The sequence below is a fragment of the Cuculus canorus genome, chromosome 2 (assembly GCF_017976375.1).
Source record: "Cuculus canorus isolate bCucCan1 chromosome 2, bCucCan1.pri, whole genome shotgun sequence".
Classification (NCBI taxonomy): Eukaryota; Metazoa; Chordata; class Aves; order Cuculiformes; family Cuculidae; genus Cuculus; species Cuculus canorus.
The window spans coordinates 69421507-69445175 of NC_071402.1; the positions used below are offsets into that span (position 1 = coordinate 69421507).

Below are 23669 nucleotides of genomic sequence, written 5' to 3' on the forward strand. Positions count from 1 at the left end.
TTTATTTTAAATTGTTAAGTTTCTTAAGCTGCTTAAAAGAAAAGCCAGCCTATGTTTAAGTGTATCTGCAGATACACGAATAAGAAGAAATTGCAAAATAGCCTTGGTGTTTGTCCTGTCTAGCTTGGCCAGCAGTCTAGGAAACACTCATATTATGTAAGTCTTTTTGCAGCTAGCCTCTAATAAGTGACGTATGATTTGGTAATTGGTATGGTAATTAACCTGGAAAACTATCCCCTGCTTCGCTTGCCAACTGGCTTTATATGCTGTGATGTTAATTGGTAAACTGATCCAGTGAAGAGAGGCTTGAAATGTTTACAGGCTTGACTGTATTTAATTCACCTCTTATTTCAATGAATGTTTTTTTCTGTTTGTGTGGGTTTTGTAGCTGTATATTTTTTTTTAACTGTGAAAACTGGCTTTCAGAGTTTTGGTTTTCATGAAGATTTTTCCAAAAGGGAAAGTAACTCCAACAAAAACTTTTTTTTTTTTTGTGAGGTGTTCTTCTGGGATATAAATTTCTAAGTTCATGAATTTATGTATGGTAGGCTGTAAAATATTGACATGCTTTTAATGTTAATTCTGCTTGCCTTACATATGGTGTTTGTATTCCTGAAACAAAATGCTAATTGACCGACCATGATCTGCATTAACTCAAGACTGTTTTGTTAGTTGAAAGCATACAGAATTGTTTTATTGTAGTGAAAATTGTATGGTAAATATAGAAATATGTAGGAAATCTGTAAGAGAATGAGGGATTTACTAGTTACAGATGATAAAACCTTTTCTTCACATTGCCTTTATGCTTTAGAGTAGGTGTTTGAGGGTCTTACTGATTTAAACTAAGGCAATGGCCCATTCGTAACCTAAATATACATTACAGAGGTTACCTGTGATTCTCCTTACAATACTCACATTTAGAACATGGAAACTTCTCTGTGTGCTTTTATGTTCTGGTTTACAACATGCTAATTTTGGAACTTTTTTTTTATTAGACCTGTTTGTTACTATAGGTAATTGGGGTGTGATGAGGTCTTTATGATAGGACTTTCTCTCAAAAATACAGATGAAACGTAGTGAATGATAAGAGCTGTTATTAAACATAATTTTTGTTTTATAGGTTATTCAGCAATAGTTATGAACTCCCGTTTACGAGCCTTAGGTGGGAGGATAAATAACATACGAGCATCAGAACTACCGAAAGAGAAAACGCGATCAGAGATAATCTGTAATGTCCACTTTTTGGATGGCTCAGTACAAAGCTTCAAAGTCAATGTAAGTTTGGAAACTACTTTTTTTTAAGTACATAGAAATTTGTTTAAAAGCTGGAGATCAAATGTGGGACCCTGAGGCATGGGATTTCCAAAAGATACGGAACACGTAGCTTTGCCGTTACAAGTAGCAGGATTACTGGTTATGCAATGGATTTATAAAGTGCTATTTTAATTTTATTTAAAGTCAACCAACTGAAATGACATGAAATCATGGCATGCAGATTGTATCTGGAAAAAAGTCTTCTGTATAATATGGGAACCTTGAAGAAATAGATCTGGTGATCTTTATCAGCTATGAATAAGTAATTCATATTTAAAATGGATGCCCAAATTTGGATGTGTTTCTCCTTTTCTTCCATCAAAAGGCTGGTAGTGCTAATAGGAGGAGGCCTTGTGAATTCCCGTAGTGATGTCAGTACACATTTTCTGAAATGCAAAGTTTATGTTAACAGTGGAGATGTCATATGACTTAGTATGACAGTTCTGTTCAGTCTTTTGTACTTCAAGGTAGTTCCTTTATCTGGGAGCGGGGAGGGAAAGGGGATTAATGAAGGTTTGTACTCTGGATTTTTATTGTATTTTATTTTGTAAATATTTTGGTTTGTAACTTTCAGTACTGATTACAAGTATTAGTTCATTTTTAAATGAAAACAAAGGAAACACCTTCATTCCACAATCAATTTTGAGTAGAATTATCTGACCATGCAGAATTTGTATGTATGATACTTGCTTTACCCATTGTACCCTGTTTGAGAAGAAGCATCTTGCTGAGGAAGCTGTATTGTTGGACGTCTTAGGTTATGCAGTACTTTCTTGAAGGAGATTCAAAACTTCACCTAAAAGCTGTATTTCCCTGTGTATTACACTTTGCTGTGCAGACAGATTTTATTTTTGAACTCCATCCATTAGGTATTTAGTGAAATATAAATGATTTGATAGGTAAACAGATGATTGTCATTCTAGTATATACAGAAGTATCTTCCTTGTAAACAAGTGTTTATGTGGCTTTAGGTTTAGCACTTGACTTGAAGTCCAGCGCTGTACAAGTGAACGTTGCTTCTTATTTCATCCTTTAAGCAGTGAGTGCAACATGATAAATGGGAACCATTTTGAAACTCCAGTCACAGCTGATATCTTTCTCTGCCTTCTGCGTGCCCCCAGAGTGCATCCCCTGCTCGTTACCTTCTTCATTCAGGAATCAGAAAGGCCTCCTTTACTGCAGCTCTAATGCTGAATTACTGTAGGGATAATGCAACACCCACTGTTGCTTTAATGAAAACAAGCGGGGAGTGTGGCTACTGTACTATGTTATGGGCTGACACGTCGAAGAGGTTTACCAGAAGCTTTATGTTCTTTGAGTATTAAGCTTTTATAACTGGCACTGAGGGAGCCTGCACTAATCTGCCAGGATGGCCCTTCCTGATTATCTAACCTTGATATCCGCATGAGAACAGGCTTTGCGGTGCTCTGGTGGTGGTGCGAGGTCCAGTTCTCAAAAGGATTTCAAGCCAGCTTCAGAAAACTTGGATACAAGTTCAGCTTACATTAACAGAAAGAAATAAGCTTGGTGAAATTTGTGTCTCACTCTGTGTGTTTCTGTTTTAATTGCCAACATCATTCAGTTTTATGTCTGTGAGCAAGACTAATTTAGGTCTGTGGTCTGTCTGGGAATCAGGCATGTATTGAGGGAAAAATAAGGGTTTTTTTCCCAGTGGTTGTACCTGTAGCAGTGTAAGTGAAAACCAAATATCCTAAAACTGGGCAAAGGGAGAAGGAAGGTGGGTTTTATTTACAGGAAAAAAAAAGACTTTCTATCGATTGAGAAACCTGAAGATAGCTGCATAATTTGATTTCTGAAAGTTTGTTCTTTTTAACTATTTATCCCAAAGAATATCAGTAGCCTCTACAACTGTAAATAAAGACTTAATTTCAGGAGAGCAGTGCCATTTTTCTTCTGGATGTTTTGCTTTTGCAGAGCAGTGAAGTGATAGACTTTTTTGGTCATTGTTTTTATTTAAAGGTGCTTATCCTAAAGTTTTGGTGAATCTGAAATTTTGTTTATGGTATCACAAAGAGTTAATCAGTATGCCTTGAGGTATGTGCTGTTCTTAGGTTATTATTATCAAGCAAGTTAACATAGGAGTACAGACAGACACATTCCACTACATTGCTTACAGTCCAAATAAAAATGTACATTAACTCACAAGGCTGAGGTGGCCTTTCTTGTCTTTCCCCCCTTATGGTTTTCAGTATTTAGATAGAACATGTCCAAAGTCCAGGCAAAGAATAGGAGGTGCACATAAGCTAAGAGTTGGAACTGTCCTTTAAAAAATATGTTTGACACAAAGACTTAATTGCACTTGGTACCGAGTGTTGCACTTGATTTTAATTATATCTAAGTTTTCTTGAAGCCTCTCAAGGAATTTCAGGTGTTTGAATTTTGTGATAAGATTTATTCACTTCTGTCTGTGATGTTACCTCTGTCTTGTTCTAAAACTATAAGACATAAGCTTTCCATGTTAGGGAAAATGATAATTGTCGTTCTAGTATATACATAATATGCTCCCCTTCCATGTTTGGTTGTATTTAATAGGTGTATATTGAGCAATAATGAAAATTTGTTTGTAATTTTTGGTATAAACATGCAGGAATTTTCTGTATTGCTTTACTTTGACTCACTTACCAGGAATGACAACTTAAGAAGAGTCCCTCTCCATTTCCAGTAAATTGACTTTTTCGAAAGGATAAAACTTACAGTGTCAGATCACTTCTGTATTATATAGTTTTTCTGAGTTGATGCTTATGTCTTAGTACCTGTGATTTTTGCTTTTTGATTATTTGGCTTTTAATAATAGGGTTTCATTCTAGAAATAAAATGATTAGGCAGTAACAATAAGAAAAGTTGCATGGATTGAAATTCAAATTGTATTTTTCCTTCCTCACAGTCTCAGTTAGGCTTCTCCTTCCAGTATTTGACAAGGAAGACAATTGCTACTATTAACAAAAATTACTATTGATATGTTTAAAATAATGGACAGAGATACAAATCTTAAAGATTCTTTTTGATTGTTGTTGTGAGGTTAAACTGCCCCTAGTAAAATGCAGTGATGCAGAATTGTTGGATCATTGTCAATAAGTTTTCCTACTGGATAGTGTTTGATACTCAAAGACTGTTTAGTGCTAATTTGTGTCCCTGCTTGTTGAAAGAACTGTTGTATGAAGTTTCAGGCTGGCAACAAATATTTAGCTTCATATTGAGACGGATCAGTATACTCTATGACTGGAAAACAGTAATACAGAATGAAATTTGATGATGCCTTTGAGAACAGTGAGAAAGTGATCTGACCTACAGCAGGCTTGTTAATCTTAGCCCTTTGTGGGGCCTGACTTCATAATAAGTGCTGAAGGAAGGAATTAGTGGAGGGGAGATATTTCCATGGTTAGACTGGAATGACTAACCTCATGTATATGTTTGTTTTAAGTCATTTTTGAGGCCGAGGAAATGCAGCGGGTCTAAACATTGTGGGCTTAGATAAATATTTTGTTTGACCTTTATAAAGGAAAAACCTGAGCTGGAGTGTATGGAATGCAGAAGAGTTACGGGATGTGCAGGGAGTTGGCTCAAAAGGCGGTGGCAGATTTTGCTGAAAAGGAGATATTGAACAGTGAAAGGACATTAATAATAAGAGTTCTTGACTGTCAAATTTCATTAACATGTTGCTGTTGAAATCTTTTCCAGTAAATCAAAAATGTAAGATTTGAGACATTATTAACCAAAAAAAAAAGAAACAAGATATGGGAATGTGAGGTAGCAGATAGGTTATCTTGAACAAGGAGTAATTGTAGTGAGCAAAATCAGTATTGTAAACTACTAGCTTTCATAAGATGAGGTAATGTGTGTTTCTAAGATCAGTTTTCAGTTGCAAACAATAAAGGAAGAGAACACTGGTAGTTCACAGATTGAACTGTTCATACATTGTTTTTCTGAGAAAGGTGAGTGCTATTATGCACCGGGCAGGAATCTTAAGCCAATGTCAAGGAAGTATTAACAGTGTTAATCTTGGCATCGAAGCTGTCCTATGGGGAATGTCATGTGTGGATCCTGGCTACTTGCAGACAAAAGGGATAATAAGTTCCAGTCAGGCAGGCATAGAAAATGGAACTAGGATGCTCTGCAAAAGTCTGGACCTAAGGAAAGAAGAGGCTGTTTATTCTAGCTAAACAAAGTCTTCTGTGCTCTGAATAAGAGCATCAGGTGAATAAATAAATTCCAGGAAGTGAAAAGGACAGAGTTAGCAGAAGAGCAAATAAATTAGCTGTGCGCAAAATTAGTGTGGAAATGAAAAGGAAGTATAACACTTTGTTCAAGCTCATAGGCATGTTGTGACCAAAGGACACAGGCTGTCTTTTTGTACCATTTACCTTGTAGAAGTTAACAAACTGAAAAGGTTTACTTGCATATTTACCTCTTCACTCCAGAGAACTAACAGTCTTCACTTATGTTCATGCGGTCCTTAGGACACTGGGTCTTCATAACTCCAGCTTCTTGACATTAAAAATAATGAGGTTGTTCTTTCTCTTCAAAATCATGTAGGTTACTAGAAATTGAACTTGTCTAATCTAAACTCCCTGAACATAGTAGGAAATTGTTGTGGCATAGGCAGAATATAATAGGTGTTAGTTATGACTGCTTTAAATATTTGGTTTTGGCCAGTCCAACATAAGGTGAAATATATTTCAAGGCTGATTTAAATGGAGGTGAGTGATGTGTGGTTATGAGGTAGTTGATGCAAAGCTTTTAGCAGTTCAGAATAAGGATTGGTAGGTGTCAGGAAGATTAAATAAATGAAAATTTCAAGGTGGAAACCAGCAAACCACTTGGAAATTTTTCTTTCTTAGTAGAAAAAACCTTAAAGTTCTTAAGATTATCTTAAACGCTTGTGTAACAGAATAGGTTAATGTGGAAAGTGCACAGTTTTTATCTTGTTGTAGAAGGGCAAGAGCTTTACTAAGAATGTCTTAACTACTTGCTGGAATGATTGACAGACTTAAGGAGAGCTTAATTCCAATGCCCAGTTTAACTGAGCTGTATTTTTGTTGTTTTGCCCTCTTCCTATTGTAAAGAGTAGTGGCACATTGTAGTATTAGAGTACACTGTGGCTATGGGCTGTATTAGAATGGATGTCAGAATTCAAAAGTAGTGATGTGATATGCTTAGCCTGCCTCACTTTGCACCTAGGTCTCAAAACTGTTTATGTGCAAACTAGGTTGAATATTGTGCAGTGTGAGCTGTATGGTAACTTTATTTGTAGTTGTATAGGCTGAAAAATAATTCGGATGTTTCTTAAAAAAAAAAGCCAAAGCTGAGCAAATATAGATTTTTGTTGAGGAAAAATTACAAAAACCTTCAGCTTTGGGAATTTTAACAACTGAAAAAGACTTTTAAAAATATAAAATGACATTTCGTACTTAATTTAGATTTCTGGTGTAGGTGCTAGGTCTAGGCATTGTGGAAGAAGCTTGATGCTTTTAATGCCAGACAACAAGAACAGAAGCCACATAAAAGTAGTGTTGGAAATTTCTTTTGATGGGAAATGTGAAGAAGAGAAGGAAATAGGTGGGTATGGGTGGAGGAGCCTAGTACTGGCCGAGCAGTTGGTTTTAGAGTTTAAAGAGCTGTGATGGCTCAGCAACACTGTTGTAGTAGGGAGCTTGCTTGTCTTTACAGGGAAGAAGTGAGAAGGCTTAGCAATTCTTGTGGGCTGGGGAAAGGTAGAGGATGTGATTGTGAGAGGGTCAGGAGAGAGAAGGTGAAGACATCTGAATTGGGATGAAGGACCGGAAACATGAAAAAATGAGAAAGGACATAATGCTATTGCAAAGAAAGGAGAATGAAGGGAGTCAAAACTGTTGAAATCCAGAGAGAGATAGCAGAAGAATCTGCCCTCTGCGGTCTTCTCCTGCCCCTTTTGTAAATGAAACATGAAGTGCCTGAAAGCTTTCTTGCAATGAAAGTATATCCCGTCCCCTGTAATTAGTGCTTTCAGTTACAATGTAACTATCAACTGCTCATTTACTTGGTGTCTGAACTATGCGTTTAAGAGGTGCAATTAAGCTTCTGTGCAGGTGTCATGTGATGTCACCTGAAAGTGTTTTTAACATTCTGCTTTTAAAAACACAACCCTGGGGAAACGAATATGGTAAGTATAGTAAGGCAGTGCTGAAGATGAGTGTATCTAGTCAGGAAATGTCCATTATTTCAGGGGGGTACGGTGACACCTGTTGTTTTCATAGAGCCCTCTTTTATACCTATATGGGTGATCTCTTGATAGCAAATCCTAGTCTTCATAGTTGTGACAGTTTAGCCTCCCTCTTGGTTTGTTTGGCAGCTAAACTGGGCAGCTGTGATGCCAGTCCTCCCCAAGGGAAAGGGGAAAGAGAAGTGATAGAGAGACTAACTTGTGGGTTGGAAACTAAAACAGTTTTGGTGAAACAATAATAATAAAAAGGAAAATAATAATATTAATGCAAAAATAATAGAATAGATACAAAATTGACACTCCTCCTCCCCCTCGCCCCGAATATATTTTACCATGGACACAGGGCAGGCACAGAGAAAGGTCCCAGGCTGGACTCAGCAGCAGATGGGAGCTGGACTCAGGAACTCGATACAGGAATGCATGGATTTGGATTGGAGACACACAGACGGACAAGGTCCTGACTGGACATTGGCCAATGAAGAAGTGGCTTTGACTGCTATAAGTCAAAAAAAACCCTTCAGTTTTGTACTTAGTATGCCATATATGGAATAGAATATACTTTGGGTCAGTTTTGGGTCACCTGTCCTGCTTACTCCTCCCTGCAATTGCAGCCCTCTTCACCTTTTTGACTTACGGCACTCTACCAGCTTGAGGATGGCCTTGGTTTCTGTAGGGATAACTATAAGGAATGGCCTTTCTGCATACCTATGCCCCGTATAAATATTAAGTGTTGTCACTTCTAGGGTCAGACGCTGTCTGAAAAAAACATGTAGTAAACTTTCAGAAAATGAAGTTACTTAGAAAAGACCTAGCTGAAAAGTTAGAGAGCTGGTTCTACTTTAGCTTAAACCAGAACAATAGTGGAGCCCGCCTTATTGATGGTGCTGAACAGAACTGCCTGACAGATCCATGGCACCATGGCTGTGTGTAACAAGGAATGCTTAGTGGTGTGGTCTTTACTTTCAGTTTCTAATCTGGATCTAGGTCTATGCCATTTCAGGAAAGAATTGTGTTTGAATATCCCAAGGAACAGTAGCTTGTTCAAAAGGAGGGGAGTAGGAATTTGCAGCTGGGGAACAGTAAGGGAACAGAACTGCTGCTTTTGGTGGCTGCAAAGACTCACAGGCATGAGTGGACTGACATTTGTTGTGAGACCTTAACTGTTTGTTGTGACAGTTAAACAAGATGGGAGGCTGTTGGGGGGGAGGGTCATCTTGTATATAAGGCAGTCAGGTATTGCCTACACTGTTTTCTTAGTACCTGACTTTGCTCCAGAAAAATAGGTGCAGCCGTTAGTTGGCTTGTTACCTTAACTTGCATCTGGATTCTGATGCAGAAACTCTGAGCATTCAAATCACAAATGAGCTACAAGGAGTTCTGCTTTAGCAGCAGGAAGATTTGGATAATATTCCACCCTCCAGAATAAGGTGGCCAAGTGGGTATGTTTTGCCTGAATCTTCCTTTTTTTTTTTTTTATTTCATGTCTTTTATGTAGAAAGAATGCCTTTATGAGATAAGGGAAGACTATGGAATATGTTAACATCCAAAGCACTCAGTTACAACAGTGAGTTACCTTGTTTAAAAAAACCCAAACTAACTGTCTTCTGAACAAGAGTTGAATGTGGTATACGAAATAAGGTCTTGACAAAGAATCAAATGCAATATTCTATTCCTGGCTTAAGTTAGAACTCTTATGCACTAAGTCTGGAGCTGTCTGCAAAAATGTGGTCACTATCATGGTTATACTTTTAAGTCCTTTGTTTCAAGAGATTGTGCAGGAGATTAAGAAACTTGTTTAAGAAATCAGAACTTAATTTTGAAGAAATTTGTTTCCAAACAAAGTGGTTGTCTTTTGCAGTGTAAAGAGTTTTCATCTGGTGATTAGATGATAAATCTAATTTTTGCATTTCCAGCAAAATTATATAAAAATCTAGACCTAAAATGCCACGTAGCTGTGCAAGCTGTTTGTTAACATATGAGCATATTTAGGATTGAAGTCTTGTTGAGAGATTTTAGTTTGTTTTTTCACTTGTGGTTGTGTTTTATAATAGAATTGGTTCACAGTATTCTTTGGCAGAAGTTGGTTAATCTGCATTCTACAGTGCCGTGGCATGGAGATACTTGTTTGACTTGGGGGAAAATGTACTGTGCTTCCACTTCTCGATCTCCACTACCTTTGTCATTTCCCAGTTACACCAGTTCTTTTGTGATATCTCTCTTGAGGAATGTCTAGGCAGACGGTGAGGTGGCTGAATGACAGCTGAGCCTTTGAAGGCTGAGGCAGGTGGGAGCTGAAGCACAGGATTTTATGGCTGGAGCACACCATCTTCCTGCTTCCCCCCCCCCACCCCCATCCTGACTTCGCCTTGTGACAACTGGTATAGAAACAGCGAGCTGCTTTGGTGGTGTCAGCAGAGGCCAGAGCAACCCCTTGTGGCTGCAAGCCATCCTTGCAGGCTGCAGCTCAAGAGAACGGCATGGCTTTGAACGGCTGTGGTCAAGGGAGAGCTTGTCTGCTTAGAAGTAAATTGCTGGACCGACCGCAAGGGCTAGAGTTCATGTCGAGTCATGTTATGATTTCAGGTGCTTAATCTAATTTTAAAGAGAATGTCTTTGACGCAAGTCTCTAACATTTTTTTTTTTTTAGAATAAAGTTCTTAGATTGCTGAGAAACTTTAAACCAATGAATTAGCAGCTGTTTTTATTCATGAGTTACATTTTTTCTAAACAAGTTTATTCCAATTACTTGTATGTTAAAATATGTAACTGTGGCAGATTTTCACTTCTGAAGCTTTCTTGTTTTCAGAAACAAGACACTGGACAGATTTTGTTGGATATGACCTATAACCAGTTGGGTGTGATAGAGAAGGAATATTTTGGTTTACAGCAAAATGAAACATCGGTTGATTCACCTGTAAGTACAGTAAATAATAAATGTGTGTGCATGTATATGTGTACTTATATATACATACACGCATGTATTTAAATAAACAGTGCTTATTTGTAAACATTTTTAATCCATCTAATAGTTTTTCATTTCACAGCGATGGCTTGAACCAAACAAACCTATTAGAAAACAGTTAAAAGGTAAGACTTGTTTTTAATATCTCAATTGTAACTGTGTAGTTCTGCTTTTCTGTGTCCTTGTGACTAGAATAAATAAAGTTCTTGTAAATTATTGCATCAAGATGGTAGATTTTCTTAGAGAGCAAGTCTTGTCCCTGCCGCTCTCTTTAGCAAAGCTCTTTACTGCTACCTCAGTGCTAATAAGACCTGTTGCATCACTGACTTTGATGCTGTACAGCAGCTAAACCTGGCTTCTGAACAGTGTTGGACATTATAGCTATGAAAGCAATAGTCATATCATGGTGCCTTGAAATTCCTTCTGATAGGTAAGACAAGGAAGAGGGGTTTGGATACTGGAAATTAGAACCAGTTATATATATAGTTTCTGGGAATTTCTTGTCTCAAGTAAAATAAAGAAAAAATTGTAGACTTGTTTTTATTAAAATCCAGCCAAACAAAAATCACCACCACACACTTCCAAGTGCATGTGGTGTTTCAGTATGTCTTGTCTGTAAACAGAATGCTTACCAAAAGAAAGCACGGCTTGAGGACAGGCCAGCCAGTGTGAACCTGCCAGAGAGCAGTATATAAGGACTGAGTCACACTGTCCCAATCTGTGCTGTGAAACTTGAGCTGTGTTTTTGTACTGTGTGCTGTACATTGTGTATGAACTGGGGAAAAAAAAACCCAAAACACTAAGTTAATTTTTTTTGTACTTGTATATAAGGTAGAACTGAGCATTATTCCAATTCAGATGGTTCAATTTGCTGCTTTTTATCTCTTAGTACTTATGAGGCAAAGATAACTGAAGAGTGCCTTTTGTCTACAGTAGCATATACAAAGTGTTTTAAATTAAAGCATCACAACAGTTGGTGTTGGGGGATCAGGAGAGACTTCTTATGGTTTCTTTTTATTTTGCAAGAAAAATGCTCGAGATTTCTATGTGGCTATTCTTTTTCTGTAAATATAGAAATAAAAATTTTAGGCTCTTTCTTTTCTAAACAAAAAATTTATTTGCTCTTCTAAATATTGCAGGAGGTTTTCCCTGCACCCTTCGTTTTCGTGTAAGGTTTTTTATACCTGATCCTAACACACTTCAGCAAGAACAGACCAGGTAACTTCTGTTTGATGTTTGTTTCTGTGAACTAAGAATGTGTGAAGGTTTCCTTTCCCATCTCCGGAGCTTGGCAAACTATGCTTTATTAGGTAGATAATGTAATACAACTCTTTGTATTAAATGTGTTTGGAATTAATGTGATTCAATGGAATTAGCTTGATGCAGTGCTTGTAATGAATAGTTTCTGCTTTACATACCACACAACTCCACAATACAGCTGTAATATAAGCTAGTACAAAGATGGCAGTTTTGATCCTTTTCTGATCTCTTTGTTAATCAGATGCAATGAGTAAAAAATAGGGAAGTTCAATATTAAGCTGTCTGCATGCCCTGAGTCTGTTAGAATTTTCGTGTCAGCACTGAATCAGTTTTGAACATGTGTAGTAGGTTTAATGCCGAGGGTGTGGGAGGGTGAGGTTTATTTTGTTTTAGGAAGAGCTGATAACATTTCTTGTTTTCTAGCTTGCTCATTACTTGTAACATATAAAGATCTGTAACACTTCTTTTTATAGCAGACTTATAAAGTTTTTGTTTTAACCTATCTCTGATTTTTGGGGTACATGAATTTTAAGCAATTTTTAATTAAGTTGTCAAAAGACTTTAACTGAATATTTGTTTATTTCAGTGCACATTGTTTGGAATTTGGAGTTCACAGGAACCCATTAATTTGATGTTTTTGTAACATTTTCATTGTTTGTTAATTTCAGTGACTTGAGAATATAAATAATACAGCTTCTTAAATAATATTTCTTGTAGAAAACTTAGTTGTTGACCTGTTTTGGTATGTGCAGTTGTAAGGTGTTATGCAGTTTTAAACTGAAATGATTCAAAGACATGCTCTTTATGATTCTTCTCATCCCAGTTTTTCATTATCACTATTGAGTAACATTGTCAAACACTAATAAGAGCAAATCTGAACTGCTCTTTGAGAATTATTTAAGAGCTTTTTTGTCAGCATATGTTGCTTGAGGAATGTCTCATCCTCCATTCAGTAGTTCCAAAAAAGACTATCACAGTTTGGGCTTACTTTATTTTGTGGGAGGTTTTGTTGGTTTTTTGTTGTTGGGTTGTTTTGTGGTTTTGTTTTGAGTTACATCCAATATGAATATTCCTGGGAGAAAGAGACCCCAGTTCTCTAATGGTTTGCTTTTTGGAGTATTCGTTATGGCATTAATACTGTGGTCCAGGAGCTGTAGTACAGACTGCCAAAGATCTTTAAAAATGTTGAGAGTGAGTGGGTGTATGATTGCATATTTGTAAATGCCAAAAAGCTTTATTCATCTGTTCATATAGTCTGCCAGGAAATCTAATAAAATAAAATTAATATATGTTCCAGTCAAGCCATACCTTTTAAATGTAAAAGTAAATGATTTTTTTTCCAAAAATCTTTTCTAGGCACTTATTCTTCCTGCAATTGAAGACTGATATTGTGGAAGGAAGGTAATAAGAAGAATCTTCAATTTCTCTATAATTCTTTTTAAAATAAGAGAAAAAAGAACCCCCTAAAAGCCTTTTTCTGAGGGCATCGTTGCTATAAAAATGTACCATGTAAAATATCTCTTTAAAAGCAAATCAAATTGCTAGGAAACATGACAAATTTGCACATAGCTCGATCGATAAGAAACTGGTTGTATTCAAAGAATAGTGGTCAATGACTCAAAGTCCAGATGGAGATCTGTGATGAGTGGTGTCCCTCAGGAGTCCCTACTGGGACCAGTGCTGTTTAATATCATTATCAATGATATTGACAGCAAGATTGAGTGCATCCTCAGCAAGTTTGCGAGTAACACCAAGCTGAGTGGTGCAGTTGCCACACCAGAGGGATGGAATGTCATCCAGAGGGACCTGGACAGGTGAAAGAATTGGGCCTGTGAGAACCTCATGAGCTTAAGGTCCTGCACCTGGGTCGGGGCAATCCCAGTTTTCAGTACACAAAGGGAGATGAAGTGCTTGGGAGCAGCCCTGTAGAAAAGGACTTGTGGGTGCTGGTTGATGAGAAGCTCGACATGAGCCGGCAATGTGCGCTTGCAGCCCAAGTGGCCAACCGTATCCTGGGCTGCACCAGAAGAAGCATGGCCAGCAGGTCGAGGGAGGTAATTCTGTCCCTCTATTCCTCTCTTGTGAGACCTCATCTGGAGTATTGTGTCCACTTCTGGAATCCTCAACATAAGAAAGATATGGAACTGTAGGAATGGGTCGAGAAGAGGACTACAAAGATGATCGGAGGGCTGGAGCACCTTCCCTATGAGGACAGGCTAAGAGAGTTGGGCTTGTTCAGCCTGGAGAAGAGAAGGCTTCGAGGAGATCTTAGAGCGACGTTCCAATACCTGATGGAGGCCTACAGGAAAACTGGAGAGGGGGTATTCATAAAGACTTGTGGTGATAGGATGAGGGGGAATGGGTATTAACTGGAGTGGGGCAGATTTAGACTAGACATTAGGAAGAAGTTCTTCACCGTGAGAGTAGTGAGACAGTGGAACAGGTTGCCCAGGGAAGTTGTGGCTGCCCCATGCCTGGAGGTGTTCAAGGTCAGGTTGGATGGGGCCTTGGGCAGCCTGATCTAGTGGGATGTCCCGGCCCATGGCAGGGAGTTGGAACTAGATCATCTTTAAGGTCCCTTCCAACCCCAACTATTCTATGATTCTATGTTAACAGCAATTCAGAACTCTGTTGCCAATTAGCTGTAGGAAGTGCTGTGCATTTACAGGCGTGAGTCAGCCTGAGACATCTTTAAGCAAGTCAAGGTGTGCCACTCATGGTATTACAAACATGGGGACCCACTGTCTAGAGCAGTAGTTGGGAGGGTGTAGCGAAGGGCTGTTCTTGCTATCGTTTCTCAAGATTTCGGGGTTCTAGTCTGTATATAATGGGCAGATACCCAGTGGTTTCTTTGCCTGCAGTTCCTCTGTGTTTGAATATTTTCAAAAAGCGTGGTCCAAGTATTTGCTGCCGAATGTAAATTGCCTTTAGGTGTTGTCTTTTTTCTACTATGGAGTCAGTTTTGGTCATGAGATCAGAGCTGTCTTTGTGCTTGGCATTCAACTAATTTTAGTGTTGTGTCTAGTTTTAAATACAGCAGTCTACAGCTATTAAAATAATGTCCAGAGCCCGATAAAAATCTCTTGCCCTTTTGCTTTCCTGAGTAAGCATCCAGAAAGAATTGTGAACATGTCCTTTTAGGACTAGTTACTTCCACTCACTTAAGATGCAGTTACACAGCAACTAGCTTTAAATGTCCAGTTCTGCTCTGCCTTGATAATCAAACATTATAAGAAAAAATGAGATACTCTTTGAAAATATATGAGGCTTTGCGTACTGAACTAATTGCAAAGACGCTGTTAACAATGCAGCCTATGCTTAAATAAAAATATTTTCCCTCTTTCCAGGTTGTCGTGCCCCATTAGTTCTGCTGTTGTGCTGGCATCTTATGCAGTACAATGTAAGTAATAATCAGTCATTATTTTGCTAATATATGTATTTGACCGACTACCTTCTCTGCTGTTCAACACTGAAAAATAAGAAAAGATTTCTTTCCTTATCTATTTCTGTGAAGTATTCAAAATGTTAAGGATGACGCTTTATAAAGAATATGTAGGTTATTGAAGCAGCCTTCAGACAGTATAAATAGAAAAAGCATACTTGTTAGGTCTGTCAAAAAAGAAAGCTGGTACAAGAATAACATTGTTCTTATTTATGTGTACTTGTACTGCTGACAAAAAAAAAAGTGGGTTTTCATTGTAATTGGAAACAAAGTAATGAAACTTACTGTGTTACAATAGCTACAGGAAAGCATTCCAGGGAAATAAGAGATCATCTAGAGAACAGTTAAAGGGAAGGTAAATTCATGATTAAGAAACACCAGTGTACTCATGTAATGTTTTTTCAGGATATTTGATTTGTTAGATATGTAAAACTGTCAAGCACTTTGCAATACATTTAAAGTGACTCTGCATTCAAAACTTGAAATCCTTCTCACCTATCTGCAACTGGCAAAAATAAATTCTAATGATGATATAAGAAAAATATCTTCTATGGGAAAAAATGGAGCTTGATCCTATTCCTTAAAGGCATCCTAAACAAGCAGTGAAAAACAGCTGGAGGAGGACCCTTCTCATTAAAGGAACAAACAAAAAAAAACGGTTGAGGGTTTTTGGAGTTTGTATATTTGTAAAGGGGAAAGCATACTAGAATGGTTGTGTAATTATTAGCTTGATGTATATTTATCCCATTTCTTTATGGAAAGGCTTGCAAGGTCCACAGAAACGATTGAGGTAGTTTTTGCTTGAAATAAGCACCAAGCTAAATAATTAAAATATGGTTTTCAAAGGAGAAAGTGATAAGCTGTTGGTATCCGTGAAAAGTCTAAGTGGCTATGAAACATTCACTTTTGAGTACATTGTATGTTGTGTGCTTTTATTAAATGAAACTTGAACCACATTCAAGCATAGTAAGAACGGCTGAAACCAGAACAAGTTTTCTGTAGTAGGCGGGAGTTCCAGTTCTGTTGCCAAAGGAAATAGGTCCCTGCTCCAATATGCCTGGGGCCCAGTAAGGCACTTGAAGGCTGAAACAATGTGAACCTTTCGGATTGTTAAATGCAGTGTTGCTGATCAGATTGTCCTAAAGCACAAAAGAATAAAGGTACTTTGAAGAATGCAAATATTTTATCATCACGTCAGGCTTAACATGATTTTAAAAATTAATTGTGTAGTATACCCCAAAACCTAAATAATTCATATTTCCCCTTCAGTTTTATGGCTGTTCCCTTTTTAGTGCTTTGGATGCCTACTAATGCAGTTATTTGTACTAAAGGAGAAAAATAGAAGGTCAGTGAAGATTGTGGAAGAGAGCTAGTGTGTTTTAATCTTTCTCTTTCCTGGTAAAGTCTGGAATTTCCAATGCAGCTATTTGCCTGGTTTTCATAACTCATGATAGTACTATTATTACCACTTCATTGTTTTTTTTTAATTCACAGAGCACCTTTTTTTTTTTTTTTTGCTAGCCTTTTGATGTCCTTTCTGTTGGTGTGTATATAATACTTGTATGTATTCTCTGTGTTGGCAAAGAATGAAACATTTAATAGAAAGGTGTATTGCCTTAAAGAAAAAAAAATAGTTTTTGTTTTGTTGCCAGGCTGTTGACATTTATCCAAAGATGAGGGCAATAGGAAAGACCTTCTGAAATCTGAGTTTGTAGTCATGTCTACTAGGATTCTTGTCCACTTTAATTGTTTTAAATGGCTTTCCTTTAGTGTTTTAGTTTCTAATTATACTTACTAAGGAGAATTGACGTTCTTGGATGTGTGGTATCTGCTTCTTAAAAATCCATTGTCTAAAGTTGCCATGGATTGGTTCTACCTGAGCTGTTTTACTGCCACTTCTTGATTGGCTTCAGGCTGCACTCCCCTTCTCCCTTGCATGCGGAAGGGGGCATCATCATTGGCCAACAACCTTATGGTTATTTATATAAGAGGTGGAGCAGTTGTCACTGGTGGGAGGGCTGAGGCAGATGTCTTTGATTGTTCATGAAGTCTGATGTTTGATATTTCTGCTCTTGCTATTGAACTGTAGTTTTCACATGTGGCAGTTATATGGTTGACCCTCACAGTACCTGAATTTTGCAAAGGGTGGTGATATCTGTTGTGCCACTGCAGTGCTGCTTCTCAGTATTGCCTTTAGCACAGGTGTTGGGTTCAGCACTGCATTTCTGAAATAAAGCTCTGACATGTTGCTCTGCATTGCTGTGGCACACCCTGTGTTGTCTGGTGGTGCTAAGTTACAGGGAAATACAAGTGGGTGTGAACACTGTGTCTCAATAGCATGTGACTGAACTTGATAATGAATACAGTTCAGACACTTGAAGAATAAGTTGTTTATTATCAGTAAATGTGCTTTGTTACAGAAATAATCAGTGGATTTTGAAATCCTTTTAATAGAGAACCTACTAAGGTGCATTCCAAATAACATCGAAGTCATTAAGTCTGAAGGATATTCTTTTATTAAAATAACAATAAATTGTGCACCTTGTATTTTACTAGAGTAAAATGAGAATGTTGTACAGTCTACAAAATTGAATAAGACACCTGTGCAGTGTGTGTATTGCTTTTTTATTTAAAGTGTCTCCTAGTTGATTTAGCACCCCTTGTTTTGTATCACTTTGTGTGTAGTAAGTTCCCCAGTATGGTTGACTGGTTGGGATTCAAGTGAGCTTTTAACCTCTTCTAAGAAAAGGAAAGCTGACAAGGGTGAGGATTTGAGGAGAGCTGAGCTTAGTGTGCAAGTCCCTCAGGAATTAGGAGTAATAGGGGAGGTTGTTAGAATTTGGGGAACACCGTAAGGTTGAGAGCCCATCTACCTTGGAGGAGAAAGAGAGATGTCAGATTTAGAGGAGCATCAACAGCAGCTCTACAATGAAAGTTGCATCACGTAATTCCCCCATCAACTTTCTTCTTGACTGGCTCTTCTAACTTAGCTTCATTTCGCTCTCTTTTTATAAAATAACACTGAAACCTCAGACTTCTTAATTTGTGGACATCTATCTCTTTTAGTAGCTAGCATTTGGAGATTGCGTGTCTGTCTCTGTGCTTCCTACCTGTTCTTTCTTGAAGTGATTAGTACTCAGAAGGGTGTCATGTAAGCTGAGAGATTCGCTCAGAGATCAGTCAGGTACCTGCTCCTCTCCAGGGCTTCTATAGCTCTTATGCCTCAGAATGAAATTCAGACCGTATAAACATGAACTTTGACCTGAATTTCCAGTGTTTGAAATTGTTTATCAGATGTCTTGGGTAATCTGGGGATTGTGTGCATGGCCCATCTGTTCTTCTGAAGCCTGTGGCAGTGCCATTCAGTCACAGATGCCTTTTACCATGTCTTACAGTACTTGTCATCAGCTGTACCAATGTTGTCTATATGATCATGACCAACCCCCCAATACAAGAATCTGCTTGGAGAGGTTAATTGAAATACATGCCCATTTTTCCCATGTGGTTAGGTATGGTCTAGACTGCTGCTATTGAGCTTGCTGACGCCTCTGCTAACACTTTCCTGATAGTTTATGTGCAGCAGCTCTCCAGCTGTGTTGGACTGTTTTCCCTTAATTATATTTTACAGTTGTGCTAAGCAATACGGAGGTCACATCAGGAGATCATTACTTCAAGTACTGTTTGTCTGGTGTTCTTCCACTATGCCACAAATAATTTTTTGCAATCTTTAATTCTTCCAAACAAAGTACAATGGTGTAATCTCAGGAGAGAAGAACCCCAGACTGGGATATTGGCCAGTGCTATAGCTGAAGGAGCTGTCTTTCAACGCTACCTTGTGGCCTACGTTTTGTTTTATTGAGGTGGATGAATTTATTAAATATTACTGTGTAACATAACTAAAAAGGGGAAAAGAACAGTTACCCAAGGTCAAGGTCCATGTATTACAGTGTTATGATATTAAGTGAAAGCTGAGAGATAACATGTGACAAAAGATCAGCAAAGTGTTTAGATGTGTTCTGCAAAACAATGTTTGGGGAGTAGTGATAATTATTCCCTTTAAGTACTTAATCCTATTCCTTACCTCTACCCCCATACTTCCTCCAAAATGAATAGGCTTTGTACTATGGGTTATGCTTTGCTTTTCTCAGCACTTTTCTGATTGTGACTGTATGGCTTCTGAAGTACATCTGTATTTGAGATGCAGAAATAGCAACTCAGTAGTTTATATTTTCTGATAAGTTTCTTTCTTTTCTTATGATTTTTCCCCCCTATTTTATCAGTGGCTGATTTGTGAGCTGGTGATTTTTTTTTTCTTTTTCTTTTTTCTTTCTAGTTAATAAAAGGAATTACAATGACTTACTCCCTTTTTCATTATGGAGTGGTAACAGATAACTTGGAGACCACCATTGTGTTTCTGTAATTGGCCTTTTTTTCTACAAATGTTCCTTTGTGGGTTTTTTTGATGCTTAATTTCACTTTCTTTCTTATCCACAAAGTGACCAACTCTCTTAAGTGGGATAAGCAGCTGTTTACAGTCATTTCTAGATTGAGCCTTTTTTTAAGGGCTCTTGAGTGTGAAGCATTACTTCATTTTACAAAACACGTTTGTTTTATCCATGTGATAGGTAGTTCTACTTGCTCAGTAGGAGCATTGTGCTTACTTACTCAGTGGCTGAGTGGGTTAGAGTTCATATTCTTGTCCTTATTTGGATGCAGGTTCCACTTGTTGAGATACCTTTTCTCCACAACCACTTGTGAGGTATTTTTGGCCATTTCTGGAGTCTTTCTGATAAGTTTTCAACATGGTAGCTTTAATCTCTATACCTAACGTATTTTATTAATTTCAATGCTTCTTTTCAGTGTCTTTTTATTAAACGTCTATATTTCTATATAAGTTCTTCAAAAGTGAACTCTGCTGTAGTGAGTTGTTTTCTGATTCCAGAAGCCTTTCATACCCAAATACTTTGTAGTTGCTGTTTATCAACAGTTACTGGTTTAGTTTATGCTATGTAGTGCATCATCCTGCTTCTGCTCTTTATTTGAGCCAAGAAGCAGTCACTTAAAATCTCTAAACTGCTCGAACTGTGCAGACTAGAAAGTATCATTTCTTTTCATACCTCGGTGTTCACACAAAGATAAATTTAACATTAGCCTTCAATATCATGTTTCACTCTCATCTTGGCATGTCAGTTGCTATTGCTATCCTCATTTGAGGCTCTAGTCATGTGGCCTTAACTATATTTTAATTCTGATTACAGATTTGTACCCGAGTATTTTTACTTGATAAAAATTAAATCAGTTATCTAACTCGTATGCTAGATTTGTTCCACTGTTTGGTTATTTTGTGTTCCACTGGGAACCTGATCTGCTTTATGTAATTACCTTTTTTTAAAACCAGACAGCTCAGATCACTTTGTGCTTTATTCGTGTCATCTACAACATTCAACCCTGCAAAAAAATTACAAATTAATGTGAAGCTAGTGGATTTTTTCTTTTCTTGTACACTTCTCAGGTCTTTAGAAAATTGATATTTATCCTGTTTTCAAGGATTAACTTCTGTAGGCATTCCTTTGGACCAAATTGTCTGCATTTCTATAAGTGATTCCCCATTATGCTTAGCCAATGAACCATTCATACATTTTGCTTCTAACATCTGTTGTTCCTTGGAATGTCTGTATGCAAAAATAGGTTCTAGTGCTATTACTTTGTATGCAGGCTTTTTGTTATTGTTTACAAATAGGATTTGTAGGATTGGAGACCAACTTGTCATCTGTGATATCACATTGCTGGAAAGTAGAAAACGGTCACCCTTTAACTTATACAAAGCTAAGGGCTTATCTTTTCTACTAAGATGCTTTCTGGGGCTGCCTGTAGAAATTGGGCAAGATCGAAGTGGGGTATTTTGGAACTGTTAGCATTCAATAACAACAACAAAATTAATTTCTAAAACTGGAACCAAACAAGTAATTATCTCAGTCATGTAGCAGGAAGCTTTGATGTCAAAAATAATTTCATGCAAGTAAGAAGTACAAGCAAAATATAGCTTGGAAGGAGCTTCTTCAAAGTTGGATCAGGTTGCTTAAGGCCTTTCCAGTTCAATTTTGCTTTTCCAGTGCTGAAATTTCTGTTTTCTGTCATCCTTTTGGTTTGCAACTCAAAGAAGCGTCTGGCTGCGTCATGCACCTTCTCTTTGGGATAGCAGAAGACAGACATGAGATTAGTGCTGCCTTAACCCCATCATGTAAGATGACTGATCAATGGTTTCTTGGAAAGCTGATGTTACAGTACTGCACTTGTGGGCTGACATGGCATGCATTGCTTGTCTGCTAGTGTTAGAGCTTGTGGTGCAAAAGTGGGGCTATTTAAGTAACTAAATAAAGTAGTAAGTCATTCATTGTCTGAGATTGTAGTTAAGCATATTTTGAAAAAAATTGTTCTTCACTGCTGTCATACAATTCCCTATATTCAGCATTATTTTTGGGAAATAATTTGTAATTCCTGCATTTCCCCGTATGTGTATAAACTCTAATAAAGAGAGATTCTTCTAAATAATAATTAATTAACTATGCAAACTTTGTGTATGTGTTTCTTGTTTCCTAACAGCACAACTTGGAGACTATAATCCTTCAATACATCGTTCAGGATACCTGTCAAATTACAACTTTATACCAGAGCAGAACAAAGATTTTCTTGCCAAAGTAGAATCGCTACATGAGCAACACAGGTAACATGATATTTTAGTTCTTTCTCACCTCTTGATTTCTTAAAGACAAAAAAAGTTGCCAAAAGGATGACTCAAGTTCTTAGTACTTTCACTACAACATTTTTATTTCATATAGCTTCTATTAAATGAAATATTTATTTTATCATGTAGGTGCTAGGCTAATCATATTTAGAGTGTGATGCCAATATGTTAAAATGTTTAAATAAACTAGCTATAACAACCAGCAGATCAGTAAGCATTATATATTATTAAGGGCAACCATCTAGAACACTGTGCTAGGTGTTTGTGGGGTCTTTTTGTGTCAAGGACATTTGATCATTTTTCAAATCCCATGTTTTTTGTCAATCTATGGAAAAAGATCTCCATAAAATACATCACTTAATATAATGTTTTCTCTCCACTCTCATGAGTGTAACAGAAAAGCTACAACAGATTTTTTCAGTCAGTCTACTGCTAATTACTTTTTCTGACCCTGCTGATTTGTCTCTTGCAAGACTGCAGATTTAGAATTAGTGGTGGTGATCACTTACTTGCAAGCTGAATCTAAGTATGCTAACTGAAGAAATATGTGAGCATTTGAACAAAGGAAATACACATCTGTATGGACTTGTTCTCTCTGTATCTTTACTGCAGCAGAACTAGTTCCCCATTCTCCTAGCTTCTTTGAGTCATACCTTGAAATATCTCCATGTTCATCCCCCCTGATATTCCTTGACTTTTTTTTGTCATCTTTAGGTACTCTCACTTCTCCCTTTTGTTTCTTTAGTACTAGTGGGTGTAGTGAGTAGTTCTGAACTTCATGCATGCTCCCTGGAGTGCAGAGCATGCATAATGCTTTGGCAATTGTTGGGCAAAACAAAGAGAACCACTGAACTCTAACTGCAACCATTCCCTCTGTGTAGCTACAAATCTGGACTGCTTTCCTAGCTGTTCATGTTCAGGAACGCAGCATCTGAAGCCTCCTTGTAAATTAATTTGCAGTTTCCAATTGGCTCAGAAGTTTTTAGAGGAGTATATGTAGACAGACATGAATAAATCTGTCTTGAGGAAGCAGTTGCCTTGGAGATGGCTAAGGGAAGATTCTGAAGAGTATTGAAGTTGTTGGGTTGAAGTTACGTATTTAATCCTGTCATAGCCAGAGGTATAAATCTGAATATGTCCTGCGGAGAACAGACTAGAAGTCACCATTAGCCTAGACATAGGAAAGACTCCTTTCTTTCCTGAGTACTTTCAGGGAACTGATGATTTTATTGAATATTTCTTGTAGAGTGAAGCCTTGATGACTGAGAAATTTAACTGATCTGTTTGAGTTCATGTAGGTGGAGATAATTGAACTTCTGAATAAAAACACTTGAGTAGACTGGACTGGGAAAATGTTTCTTTATTGTTTTAACACCTTTTTTGAAACTTAGCTCTTCGGGCCTGTTTATTTTGGAGTGCAGAGAGAGGCAGACAAATTATTGTGTATTCTGGCAGTATTTCTTGCATCCTCCTTTGGCATTCATAGTGAATACTTAAGTCTGAAACATAGTTTTGACTATGTCAGTGTATTTGAATTGTTCTGGTGTTCACTGGGCCCTCTAAGAAGGAAAGATGTGGAGAATTTATCTTTTTACAGTTTGAGGAGATCAGTATTGTTTTGGAATGAGGTTTGTTTGCTGATCTTGAGTAAATAGTATTTGCTGTTGACCGTATGGGACATCTGTAAATTATTATCCCTTTTAAACTGGCACTTTTAGGGTACAGG

At 37.5% G+C, this 23669-nt stretch overlaps 1 protein-coding gene across 5 annotated transcripts in view; it reads left to right on the forward strand.

Moving 5' to 3' along the window:
• Positions 1-23669, forward strand: part of PTPN3 (protein tyrosine phosphatase non-receptor type 3) — a 166217-nt gene that overhangs the window by 70786 nt on the left and 71762 nt on the right. For 3 of the 5 annotated variants that reach the window (XM_054059143.1, XM_054059145.1, XM_054059146.1), the window contains exons 2-8: positions 1121-1275; positions 10341-10448; positions 10564-10621; positions 11636-11714; positions 13113-13157; positions 15104-15156; positions 21802-21922. In XM_054059143.1, coding sequence (XP_053915118.1) covers positions 1121-1275; positions 10341-10448; positions 10564-10621; positions 11636-11714; positions 13113-13157; positions 15104-15156; positions 21802-21922 — 619 coding nt within the window. The remainder of the gene's footprint in view (positions 1-1120; positions 1276-10340; positions 10449-10563; positions 10622-11635; positions 11715-13112; positions 13158-15103; positions 15157-21801; positions 21923-23669) is intronic. The other 2 variants (XM_054059144.1, XM_054059147.1) reach the window with 2 other exon arrangements.